This window comes from Emydura macquarii, unplaced genomic scaffold (assembly GCF_026122565.2).
Source record: "Emydura macquarii macquarii isolate MOO-44397 ecotype Brisbane River unplaced genomic scaffold, CSIRO-AGI_Emac_v2 contig_2636, whole genome shotgun sequence".
NCBI lineage: Eukaryota > Metazoa > Chordata > Testudines > Chelidae > Emydura > Emydura macquarii.
Window position 1 is genome coordinate 20,295,751 of NW_027132773.1, and position 14,282 is coordinate 20,310,032.

General features: G+C 36.8%; 1 protein-coding gene across 2 annotated transcripts in view; it reads right to left on the reverse strand.

The window, feature by feature from the left end:
- The window catches only part of CTTNBP2 (cortactin binding protein 2), a 168,032-nt gene that overhangs the window by 103,501 nt on the left and 50,249 nt on the right, over positions 1-14,282 (reverse strand). For both annotated transcript variants that reach the window (XM_067564254.1, XM_067564255.1), the window contains exon 3: positions 283-507. In XM_067564254.1, coding sequence (XP_067420355.1) covers positions 283-507 — 225 coding nt within the window. The remainder of the gene's footprint in view (positions 1-282; positions 508-14,282) is intronic.

Genomic DNA, 14,282 nt, shown 5'->3' on the forward strand with positions numbered 1-14,282 from the left:
CTGTACTGTATGCTGTTTAGTTAAAGCAGAAATTGTGTAAAAGCACCTATTTTAGGTTTAAATAGGGTTGGATTAAAAAAAATCAGTTCTTTTAACCCAGCACAGCTAGAACTGCACAGATAAATTGCTCATGGGTTTGTAAGAGTTAAATCTCATTTCATTCATAGGCAATACTTAATTCATGAAACACAGTCTGCACATAAGATACCATTAGCAACTAGCACCTTAATGTTTGTACAAAACTAAAGTGGATAATAATCTTAAAGTTAGTAGCTGTGATACCTTCTTTTGTCTGTTTTCAGCAGCAGCCAACTGAGCTGACATTCGCTCTTGCATTTTTCTGCAGTGAGACATGACAGCTTCTAAAATGGAGAGGGGGTTGGTACAGATGGACTTCTTTTCTTTATCACCAGCACCTGCCTCATAATCTCTCTGCAGAGCCAAAAATGGGTCACTAAGATTAAACCTCCCATACCGTTCCTGGATAAAAACCTCCTTCCGGCGTGCCTAAAATATAAACAGACAGATGAACAAAAACAGTAATTAATGGATTTATCAGAGTACATCCATACACACAACAGCTGTAAAGCTAAAGGAAAAGGACAGTAAATATTTATAGTTGTAAGACATATTTTGAGCACATTTGTATGAGCACATTTTTTCATAATTTATATTTTAACAGATGTGGTCCAACAACAACAAAAATCCCTATGTGTAATATATTTTTTATTTTATCAAAGTAGTATATAATGTAAGCAAACAAAGTCTTCTTTTCCATTTGACTACAGAAATTTAAATTCTCTGGAATGGTTTCAGGAATGCCATTGGAGGAAGAACCTGTAAAGTTGCTGATATGCAGACAAGAAAAAAAAAGGAAAACGAAAAAAAACCCTTAATTTTGATATTGTAGAATGATTTTTTACATTTCAGTTTACTAAAAGGAATAACACTTAAGGTATGTCTACACAGCAAAGAAAAACCCACAGCTGGCCCATGTTAGCCCACTTCGGTTCATGGGTCTTGGGCCGTGGGGCTGTTTCATTACTGTGTAGACTTCTGGGCTTGGGTTGGAGGGTCACAAAGCTTGGGCTCAAACCAAAGTCTGGATGTCTACACAGCAATGAAACAGCCCCACAGTCTGAGTCCTACAAGCCTGAGTTGGCTGGCACAGGCCAGCCGTGGGTTTTTCTTTGCTGTGTAGATATACCCTAAAAAGCCATGAAAACTTCTGTTTTAGGCAATTACTGTAAGCACCAAAACATTCATTTTTTAAAATAATGTGCTTGACAGATTGTCACTTACGAGGACATACAGTATTATTAGTTACATCAAAAAGCAAGAAAGTTCAAAAGTACCTTTCACAATATTTAAATTTCTCAAATTCCCACTCTTCACAAAATCTGGTATTAGGACATAACATATAAGTATCACATGATCAGCAAATCACTCGATTTTATCATTTAAATGTGTGATCATATTCATAAAATGTAGTATGGTGCTTCATTGATGGATCAGAACATTGCAGAAAGCTGTATAACAAAATTTACACACCCATCTCTGTAGACTGGTAAGAACAAAATAATTTTTTATTGATCAGCCCAAGCAATTAAGCACACAACAAAATGTAAAATCAGTGATTTAGGCCAATTTCAGGACAGTTATTTTAGTGTATTCATACACTATGCAAATAGGGCCACAGGTTAATACTGACTTGTAATTCTCTGCTCTGAAAATATCATCTCGCAAAATTCTCACTCTGGAATCCCAACTTCCTAGTGGGAGACAAGCAGTGGTGGTGGTGGTTGTGTGGTGTGCATGTGTGTTGTCATGTGAGTGTTGTTGTGAGCTTGTTTGGATTTTTGGGTTTTTTTGTAAATAGGAGCTGCACTAATGGCCAGAGGAGCTAATCAACTTATCCAAATGGAGGTTACCTGCCTCTCAGACATCCAACCGCTGTCTCTTGAACATTCCAATCATGTTTAGATTTGGCAGAAAGCAGGAAAAAAACCCTAATACAATCACCCACAAATGTTAACTGAAAAACCATACTTCAGAAACCCAAACAATAAACTTAGAATTTAGGCATAATCATCAGAAAGAAAACTCCTTTCAAACTCCAACAAGAGGAAGATGAGTAAGTGAAAATCCAGCAGTATGATATTTGTAAAGAAGCAGATTTACAAGTCAGAAACAATCTCTTCTCTAAGGGAGAAAGAGGCCATCAAAGATACAAGTTTTGTTCTCCAAATAATGCAGGAGGGAACAATATCTCCCATAATACATAAGCTTCAGTCACTCAATGGCTGTAGGACAGAGCTTAAACCCCTCCATAAAATTACTCAAAAATTTAGCCTACTCAAAGAAAAAAACTTCAGAGAATAGAAAAATTTGGTCTCATGCCCTGGAAGCATAATCACAGAATCAGGGAATAAGACAGGAAAACTCCCTAGAGACCGAACACAAGTACAGTAATAGTGTGTAGTGACTGTCTAGATTATGGGTTATACCTGTCTCTGCAACTGAATAATCCTGAGGCAAGCTGTAGTGGCTGACTCACCTTGGACTGAATGAGACCTGACATGGCCCCTCCAGTTTCAAGCTAGCTAAGTGATAGCTGAATAAAATGCAGTAACAGCAGCCATTCACACATGAATCTCAAACAAAATCAGAAATTTGGGTGAACTGCCTAAGAGTTAATATCCATCTCTAATAACCTTTCACCAGTAATTTTTCAAAATGAATTTGTGAAGTGAGGTTTCACAGTGTTGGACATATGGATGTGTGAAGAATGGCATGATAACAGGTAAAGGTGGGAGCCCATCACCATCTAGAGAAGAGATTTTGGAAGATTTTGTAGCCCCAGCTTATCCCAAAAAAACCTGCTATATATACACAGAAATAGACACTAAAGTTTAATAGCACAATCCCACCATGAGCCGCTCACTGCTAGCAGGGAAGTGAACTTAAATGAAAGAAAACTTTACACTTGTCTGTATAATGTGGCTCAGGAAAAGCTTTCACTATTTTACTCAAGTCCAAGGAAGATCTCAGACACATGGGGAATTTATAACTGGATGCTGAAAAGCATCACGCCTCATAGGCATTTGATGAGAGCCTGTAAAGATACTAGGCTGCTTGATTCTAGCCCCTGAAAGTGCAAAATATTTGCCAAATGGACCTAGAAGAAGTTAGGGTAGACTGAGTTAAACAGAGATAACAAAGAAAGTAGTACATATGTGAGGACAAAAGGATCTCAGTTTGTACCAGATTACAAACCTTTTCTGTTTGATATTGTGTTCCCTCCAGTGGAGACCTTGGATAATTCAGGAAAATCAGACCACCACATCAGAAACATCAGGCCTGCACAGCCCTATTCTTCAGAAGCCACATTGTCAGGAAGAGGGTTTGTTGGTTGGAATAGAGAAAGATGCCCTGATTCTGAGTGATTATCTAAGTCCGGTTTTTTAGACTGATGAAAAAATAAGAATTATTGATCAATTAATAAGACACATTCCTAACAAGCCCAATATGGGTCCTATTTGAATGCTTGTATTTTTAATCCCGAGGTTTTCCCTTGCTACCAGAAGTACTGGTAGACAGATATATCTGAGCTTCCCCACAGAGGACATGGAAGTTATGCCTTGCAAATATGATTTCCTGTAGGATATCAGAAGACTGGAAACAGAGCTTTGGTCTACATGATAACGTTTTCCATCAACTTAGGTATATAGCAAGTAAGAATGTCAAGAACCCGCTGGCCTGATTACTTGTTTGAAGTAGGATCACCCTTCAGGACACCAGGACTCCAAGGGTCTGTAAATTGTTCAATACTGTTGGTTTCTATTATGCAGATATGGAGGACCTGTCCAGAAAAACCAAATTCTCTGAGGAAGAATACCCCTCATCCTCAAAAGGAGTGTTATGGACCACTGCAGAAACATGTCAGTATCAGATCTTCTGTGACTAAGTAGAAGACATCACTTCTTGGGCCAGCTGTCTCCCTCACTAAAGCATCAATTTGCACTGTTCCACTGATGTATCTAGACTCCAACAAAAAGACCATTGGCACAGAGGTTGCCAAGGACATCAGCATCAAGGTAAGTGCTTCATGTACAGATACAAATGGCTCTTTAGCGAAGAGATGGCCTGAATGCAACAGCATTTTGTTTGTGTTGAGAGCTCTGAGGACTACCAAATAGTTAAAACATCAGATCTGATCTACTGCTCAGTTTCCTCACTGGTGCTCTGCACTAGCAGCCCAGCTGCAATGGATGAACTAGGATGCACCAGAGAGTAGCCAAAACTTAATGGCAGGGTCTCCCATCTGCACTTTGTGCACATACTCAAGATATGTCAGTGACCAGAACTCAACACAGGAACTCCATTGATGTTCCCAGCAAGGAGTCTTGGGTACATCAGCAGGTAAGCTGGATGCAGGGTCTCCAGCAGCCCTTTCTGACATCAGCATGTAGTGTGTCAGTCAGCAGATATTTGAAACAGAGGCTCCCATTGTATCTATGGCATGGCACTCTATGCCAGAAGCCCTAGGCTTGTTGGTCTTCTCTTGGAATCTGGCCAGTATGCCATAAAGACCTGGAAATATTTATGTAGTTCAAAGCAAGATGTTTCAAATGAAGAAGACAACAATCACAGTGAAGCGCCAAGGTAAAATGCTAATACTGAAGCAATGGTGTCAAAGCACTGAGAGAAGAGTGCCAAAATGCCAAGAGCAAATGCACCAAAGGACTGGTGACTGGAATCCTGAAGAACATGGAGAAGTTCCATCTTTCCCAGCCTAAGACGGTAAGATCAAGGAGTGGCCTGCACAGCTGGCATCCGTAGAGAAATATTTTTAAATGCATTTTTTCACACAATTAAATATACGATACTTTGTAGGTTTCTAGACCTAATATACGGTAGAAAAAATATTTTCTGAAGCAAAAAATCAGAAGGTATCTTAAACATTATCTGCCAGATTCAGAGGAAAAAGCAGATCAACTTCCAAGAAATTACCTGTTTCCTTGCATTTATAAAAAGTTAAACGTGTTAAGGAAAAAGTACATTAAATACAATGTCATTTTATAGACTGCAGTGAGTGAGACTCAACTGTTCCAGTTTTCAGGCCAATATTTAAAAGCTAATAACTAACTTTTTTCTTAGGATCAAAATGAAAGATGACTTAAATCAGTACATGTTACCTTAACTATCACCTCCAGAAATTGCTAATGAGCTCTTTTACTGTAGAAGTGTTTTCTTTCTCCACTACAAGGCTAGCATTTGCTGGCTTCTAAACAAGTCCAGCTTTGTGACTCACAGACACCTGGTATTTCTAAATCCTACAACCTTAATCACTTCTTGAGCATGCTGACTATCTCCTACATACTTTACAATGTACTGTACAGACAGTACAAATAGCACTATACATTGAAAGATCATTATTTAGAACTACACACAATTATATTTAACTTTACACAGTTGAAATTTTTAGCAGTTTAAGAATCATTTAGCATTTCATTAATATGATAAAGCATTTTCATTGTTAATATAGCATGTAAAGTTACAGATAGACCTGTCACACGCAGAATGTATACTTCTCCCACTAAAAGTATCAGACTTGTACAGACTCTCCACTGCACCAACATCAATTTTAATCCATGAATTATAATTTATCTAATACATTCTTAAGTTGCCAGCAACTGTCTTCAAAATAAGGCTCCAAATTCTAAGAAATAAATGCTAGTTGGAAGTTTTGTACTGAAGATCACTATGGAATTTTACTAAATGCTGATTAGTCATGGTGTATTTGTTTGAGGTTACCCGCTTCCAACACTTACATTGTCAACATAGACTGACTATGGAAGAGAAGCTGATAGTATAACCTCAACATAAAACATTCCTCAGCTCTATAACAGTAATTTAGTCAAAATGCTGGGTTTCTGGACCACATGAATAAACAAATATGTTTACTGTTTACCGTATTACTCCATTTGCAACCTTTAAAAAGGTCTGAAAAGCTAGTGACTAGGAGTACAAAGAGCATCTGTAGATGAATTATATATTGGCTCTGCTTTTCATGTCCATAGAAGCACAAACTATGAAAGCTTTGCTATCTCTTGCTCCCTCTCCATATACTGAGCCTCAAGTCATAAAATCTAATGTTGCCAGTGTCAAGAGGTCCACTTTTATGCCATTTATCTTTTGCAGAATGTACAGTCCTAATTTCACTTGAATATTCAGTTCCTTACAGCATTATTTGCCTTACCTGATGGTTTCACTAGGACAGAATTATCAATTTTTTATACAATGAATTTAAAAATGTTTGTAAATACCGAATTTTAATGTGTGATTATTGCTATACAATTAAATTACTGTTAAATTCAACGTATAATTTAAAACGTGAAGATATAATATTCATCCTTCACTATGGGAAGTATGATTATGACTAAGGCCCTACAAAAATCAGATTTAAAAAAAAATTGCATCAGCGTTATCGGTAAAATATCAATTTTCATAAGATAAGATATGCTTGGAATGCAGTCAGCAAAAGGTCAATGTTGCATTCCTTTGCATAAAACCAGCCACCAAACTCCCCATCCCCTATTTCCCTTACAAACTACTGCAATTTATTCTGGTGGCTTCAGATTTTTTCCTCCACCGCTTCTTTTCTCCCACCCCGTGCCTGCCCACCTGCTACGCTGGCTCACCTGCTGTGTACTTGGTGGTCAGTTTTATGTAAGGCACTTCTATCACTTGGAATATGAGTGATGACAGCTTCAGCAGGGAGGTGGAATTGCATATTGGCCAGAAAATTGCCCCAAACTTCTGCAATTTTTCTAGCAGCAGGTAGGCAACAGCGGACATTCGTATGCATCTGTCTCATGCTCAGAATCACAGAAGTCTGTCTGAGGGCGCGGCAGAACTTCCACCTTCCTGCTGAGACCACAGATGCTTGTGTTCCAAGTGGTTGATAAAAGAGATATTTAAGGAAATGTAAGGAGATCAGAACCAGAGACAGCATTTAGCCACACAGCTGAAAAGCAGGCAGAGGTGGAGAAAACATTGTGGATTTTATCTATTCTAATTTAAACAACAAAGATGGTGATAGTATAACAACAATTAGGCATGACAGAAATATAGTTAGTTTTAAGCTTAAGGCTTTTGATAATTAGTAAATAATCATAGTTTAGAGCAAGTTTTAGCTAGAGATCTAAAATGGTGGTCGTGATGATGTCATGCCAAGAGAGAGAAACAAAATGGAGGTGTTAAGAAACTGACCAATAGCAGAAAGATAATCTGGGTTGAAATAAGAGTCACTCCTAACACCTGCAGAGAGAGGTCAGTAGTAGGAAAGAGGATCTGAAGGAGGTCCACTTTTAAGTTAAACAAGTAAAAGCTAATTAGCATATCAGACAGTTGACTGGTTGAAAATGACATCACCCCTGGGTGGGGAAGATGTAGTTGATTGACATTAAGAAAGCAACCAGTCAGGAAAGGGCAGAAAACTCATATATAAGGCAAAGAGCTGACAGGCTTGAGTGTGGGTGACAATCAAAAGGACAGCAGCAAGCGCGCAGCAGCAATGGACAAACAGACAGAATAGGGGGGTCTTAAATAAGCCAGCGGGATTTGATTAAAAAGGAAGGAAATATAATTTTTCTTAAGATAAGGAATGCATGTGTATGATTGTAAATAAAGCTGGATACTTGTGTCTGAATGATCTCTAACCCCAGCCATTCTAGGATTGCCTGATAAACACTCACAGAATGTTAGTTTGTAGCAGTCTTATTAAGTGAATTATTGTAACGTCACTGTATTCATATGTATAAGGGAATTGTATGTTATACTGTAATAAGTTTGATATTCTAAAGACAACATTGTATTAAGGCTTTATACATATGTATGCAGCGTTTCTTTCTTCCTCTATGTTATATCATATGCTGTAACATTATATGTCTACCATGATGCAATTAAGTATTCATAACATTATAATATGTTCTAAGGAAATCTTATATTGTGTTATGAGTATTGCATTGCAATTTTAGAGTTTGTTATATCTGATGATGCGCTGTATTGAGTTATATAGTTTATGGTGTCTAGTGTTGTCTTAAGCAGCTCATTTGATTTGTGACACTGAGCTTTTATTTAAAATTGTAATAAAATTAGCATTTTATAAAAAGACATTTTGTTTTCGAAGAAATTACTGTCTAAGTGTCAATCCTTTGAGTGGAGGGCTGGATCTATGTCCTCCCAAGGGTAAACAAAGGCAGGCAGGTCTAAGGAGTTTCCCAATGATTTAAATGGAAATACGTGGTAAACCGTTGTAAATCTCCTAGGGTGGACCACTTCCCATTACCTGCTTTTAGAATTAAGGCTTGGGATTTGTTCATTAGTTTACCTAAGCCACTATGGGATCACTTGGGTCCAATTTTTGGGTAATATGGTGGCAGCACTGCCTTGTGTAAAATGGGCCACAGAAGCTTCAGCATGTGATCCAGTTTAGTGGGCAGGTGGCCCCTGAGTGGGAGAAAGGAAGAGAGAAATGGAAAATTCTGCAGTCACCAAAGTAAATCACAGCAGCCTGGGGAAGAACTCTGTGGCCAGATTTTTGTGAGGCAGTGCTGCTGCTGCTGCTTAGAACTGCTACTCTGGCATGACCCTGCCACACCAAACACAAGACTGCTATGTGCAGATACCCACTTCCTCCTCCCTTCTGTATGGAAAATCATGTCACATTTTCCACAGAGAGTGTGAAATCGTGATTTTCTAAGGACCTTTGTTATGACAATGAAGGATGAGATGGGAACATATAAACAGCAAACTGTTCTTTTGCATGTGCGCATACACACACTCACTAGCTTTTCACGCAGACACAGAGATTGAAGTAGAAGGAGACAAGAGATTGACAAAGCAAAGAGTTAAGAGATGTGAAAAGTTTTCCACAGATAGAGGTATAGAAAAGTTTGATTTTATTTAGGTTAGAGAGAAAAAGAATAAGAAGGGATATCATAAAGGTATGCAAAATGCTGAATTGTATATGTAAATTAAATCAAATGCTCTTATTCATCCTCTCTCATAAATACATGAGCATTTGGATAGCCAATAAAAATTAAAGAGAAACAAATTTAAAACAGACCAAAGAAAACATTTTTTTAATTTTTTTCTTTAATTTTTAAAACATACAGTGTTCTAACCAACCCATGGAATTCTCTGCCATAAGATATCATAGAGGGAAAGAGTTTGGTTGGAATAAAAACAGAATTAAGACATCTATGTAAATAAGATAACCTACAGTTACAGTTATTTGTAGGACTTAAAATAATAAATTAGGATATAAATGCTCAAATTTCAAATACATAGACCAGCCACTAGTTGATGGGAGTAGGAGGAAACTTTCTCTATGGGCCAGTCATCTATTAAGTCAAGGATGGATCAGTGGTCTACTCTGATACAGTAATTCCTATATTCCCAGAAAAGGGTAATGCACCTAGAGGGTCTTTTAGGGTATGCTGGAGGCAAGCGAGAGTACAACAGTCTTTGAGGCTCGTAGGCCCACCAACTTCTCATCCCCAATGAAGCTTTCTAAGATTGCCGCAAACTCCTGAGCATGCAGTTAACCATGTTAACCATGCAGTCAATCAAAAGAGCAATGAGGGATCCAAATTCTTGCATCTTGTGGAGAACCAGAGCATGAGGCATTTTGCAGAATTACGTGCTAGGAAAGAATGTATCACAATGGCAGAATGTATGATTCAATGTGACACAGTTTCAGGATAAGCACACTTGCATTCCCCCTACATAGCCCCTCAAGTTCACCCATGTCTCACTTCCTCCTGACTGGGGGTTTTAAGGCTAAACAGCTCCCTGATCTACTCCGTGCTGTCCCTAAAAGGCCAGTGCCAGTGTTTTGCTTCCTCTCCCAAGACTATGTCCAGTAAGTAATGACACAGCAAGCACATTTATTCTTAAGGTAAAAGCATTATAGAGAAAGCATATAAAAACAATAAACCTACATGCACGCTAAAAACCTTACCAGAGATCACCACCAACTCCAACATAAGACTCTGATACATGTCAGTCCTTCTAACCCCACAACTGGATTTTCTCTGTGGCTACAAGTCCATATCAGCCTTTAGATCAGGAACCAGGCCAAAGGCCCAAAGTCAATTTAAGCTCGGCCTATTTATTCAAAAGTCCTTTCTGTGTCTGTTGGTCTCTGAATAATCCAGTTTGACCAGAACACGAGAGCCTCCCCAGGAGGTGGTAGCTCTGTAGAAGTGTTATAACGTGAGTGATTTGTCTTATTCATCTATTACTATTTTCACTTTTTGGAGGAGCTGTACTAACACTTCCCCCATGGATTGCATACAATCCCTGGCGCACAATGATACATAAATAATTCATACACATAATATAATATGGTGTCCAAAAGATACTGCAAGAAGATGCCCTATTTGTCATACAATATTACCAAAGAAGATCCTGCAAGAGCATAGGAAGGAGGTAGAATTTTGGGAGATGTAGCCTAGGAATAACAACATTGCAGGGAATGCTGAGGGTCAGATGGGATGCTATGGGATAGGTATAAAATCTCTAGAAGACAGATGAAAGACAGAGGTTGTGCTGAGAGGCTGGGGGTGCCAGCAGAGATGGTACAGCTTTAATCTTATTTCACGTACTACACCAATAGACAAACCACAGACACAGCTTTCCAACTGATCTTTAAGTGCCATCTGACTAATCCCAGAGGACCCTGTAAATCAAAATTTAACTTGTAAATCAACACTCCTACTCTGTTTTGAGGCAAATCCCAACCTTTGAAACAGATTACTACAAAGAAAAGTGAAGGAACTAAACATCTTTTAAAAAAAAAAACAAAAAAAAACAACAACACTTCTGGAAAAGAATCCTGCCCAATAAATCTTTCAGAGTAATAGAATACACTGTTAAAGTTGGTGTATATTATTTTGGAAGGGCACTGGTTGAGGTATTTCATTATTCAGAGAAAATAAAAGTTTTCATGTAGATCACTACAGATGAGTTACTAATGTTAATAGTAAAGAACTGCAAACACTTTTTCTGAAATAATTTAAGTGATTTAATAAGATTCTGAGACAGGGAGACAATTCACTGATTGTAATTTTTAATTCTCATAACTAGTTTAACTTGAAAACAAAATATATTATTCCTGTGCAATAAGGGTAAATAATTTCCATTTTTTACAGCATTAAGGACATTGCAAACAGCTTTGTCGTAGTGTTACAATCTATATTTTCAGAATTGAATGAAATACTGTACAAAAACACCCCCACAATAGACATGATAATTATGCAATAAATTTATCTGAATCAAATGGAAAAATAATTTACCATACACAAGCAAATGTTGTATAACTCCAGATCCTACAGTTCATGGAATTTACTTCCTATCCATGGTCCAACAAAACCCAGACTGGCTGACCCTCAGAGAGTGATGCAAGGCTCATTTATTTTCTCCAACTTTTTAAGGGTTCAGTTAAAGAAGTTAGGCTAGGTGATTATGCATCATTATCCTCTACGAAAAGATTCATAGATTTTAAGACCAGAAGGGATTAAAAGTTTCTATGTTGTTGACTGGGCAATTTGTGATCTTGATAAATTGTATAGAGGCTTTGGATGTATAGCAGGACAGCCAAACTCAACACAGTATGGAAAAGTCTTTTTGTACTAAGGACGTTCACTTCTTGTTTTACATTTAATATTTGAAAAGGCACCTAGAGTGTGAATAGATTAAAATAAAAAATATTTTCCAGAATTACTAAAAAGGTGTCAGAGGGAAAAAATGATCAAAGACTAGTATTTAAACTCTCTTTTTCCTATCTGAGGCTGCAGTGAAGCTGTAGCACTGAATTTGTTATATCACACTCATTTCCATGGCAACAGACTAATGCCACAAATATACAATTATGACTTCACTGATGAATTAGGCAGAATCTGGGTTGAATGGACAAAGCTTCTATTCAAAAGAATATTTCCAAAAACAAAGGGAATACAGAAGGTGATAGAAAAATGAAGCACATTTTACATTAACATTTTGTTCAAGTTTGTGCCTCTGAAATTTGTTTGAAGCAATTAATCATTAGTAATTTCTTCTAATATGGTGGTGTATTTTTATTCCTTGCATACATTTTTATTCCTTACTTCAGCAATCTATCCAGTAATTCAGAAGACAGATGCTGTTACAAAAATTGTTTTAAAAAACCCCAAAACATACACTTAGCCTGCACCTGCAAAAAACTCATTGCAGAAGTGAGTTATATTTGCTAGTCTATAATACTTCTGTATCAAGAGAATGATATTTACTTCCTGAAAGATACAAAATGTACAGGCTACTACAAGTTTTAAAGAGGATCTGCAGAGATTCCCTTCCTCCCAAACTCAAATTATTGAAAGCAATGACAGTGTCATCTATGTAGGTTACAAAAGTCAGATTTTAAAAATATGAAGATAGGGGTTAATAAATATGTAGACAGGGGGTTATAACCTAATGAGAACAGTAATGTTTCATGATTTTTGTAAAGTTAAGTGAGTAAGTTTTGGGCAATTTAAACATTACCATGCCCTGCTGAGAACTAAAACCAGCCATGTGATGATGCACAAGAATCAGACAGTGAATCTGAACAGATGTTTGCTATGATAAAATAAAATGTCAAATGCTCCAAGCTCAGTAAAATATAAAATGTAAATACAAAGCATAATATAATTTATGTTTAACGGTCTTTCAGTTAATAATCCAAGGTGAGATTAGTTATGAAGATAGGACAAGCTTGTTTAAATGCATTTTAAATAAATACATCTAATCAGTAACAGAATATAATATCTATAGGACTAAGATTAAAACTGCATTTTTAATTTTTTAAAATTTTATTTAATTTTAAACAATTTGAGTTTCTCCTTCATTTGCCTGCCAAGTTTGAAGTTCAGAAATGCCAAGTCTTCCATGCAGCAGCTGATGATAAACATCAAATACACAACTATACACACTGCATTGTTATGGAACAATGGAACTGAATTAAGGCTGCCATAGCACCCTTAACAACATTTCCTTCCTTATGAGAGTTTGTTTCTTGGATTAATTTCCTTTTCCAAACAACAACCAGTATTAAGACTGTTTCAACAGATCTTCATTGACTTGTATTGATATGTATTGTGGAGTAGTTCCAAAAAGCTTTTAACCACACAAGTGGGGGAGAGAGGAAATAGTAAAAGCCTATTTTCTACACAACATTATGGATAGTAAACTAAGTTCCTAACTATAAACAAAACCAGCAGGCAGCAAACTTTTAAAAGGGAGTTTGCGGGTGGTGGGAAGAAAAATATGTTTGCAGACCTCATTGTATGTAATACTGTAAAAGCATCTCAAGCATCTGCAGGAGCTATTAATCCAAACTAAAGAGACATCAGAGAACACATATCAAGAGTAAAAGCAGAAAATTTAAAGTTACTTACAACTGGGTCCCCAAGAAAAAAAATGAACCTCTTACAATGATTAATCATCTGATTTGTTTAAGGTCAGTCATTTTGTTAGACATCACATTAGAACATGTATTACATTAAGCAGCTTTGTCAATTTACTAAATAAAGTCATACTTTCTGTTAATTGAAGTTTCCTTCCCTTTGAAAATATATATATTTATATTTTAAAAAATAACTCTCAGAGAACTAAAGAACGGAAGTCATTCATTTTTATTAATAAGCAATGTTAGCCCCTCAGATATTTATATAAATACGTTTTAAAATAACTAGACATATTTCATATTCTCAGATTTCTAAATACAATCTGGTAAAAGTATCATCAGGATAACTGCTAGATAAAGGATAAAAAGAAGCAACACCACACACCAAGTACCAAACTGAAGCTTTTATTCAGGTAAAACTCCCACAATTGTCAGTGGAAGTTTTGCCTAAATAAGGAGAGCATGATTGGGAATACCAACACTATTAAATAACCACATTTGAAAGAAACTACACAGGGTGGAATGCCTGTGTCCTAAATAGTTTTGTTTGTTTTTAAATACAGATGTAGGGGGACATTTTCAAAATCTCATAATGGAGAAGTTGATACATGAGCTTGGTGTACACAAGGTGGTAGATATATTAAAGACTTAAGTGACTATAACTGCTGATGAAATACATCTTTATATGATTTTCTATTGTGCATGAATAAGTAGCACCTGATTTGCCTTTGGAAATTTAGGTCAATCACAGTAATATTACTATAAACTTCTACAGTTCAGTGACATTAGG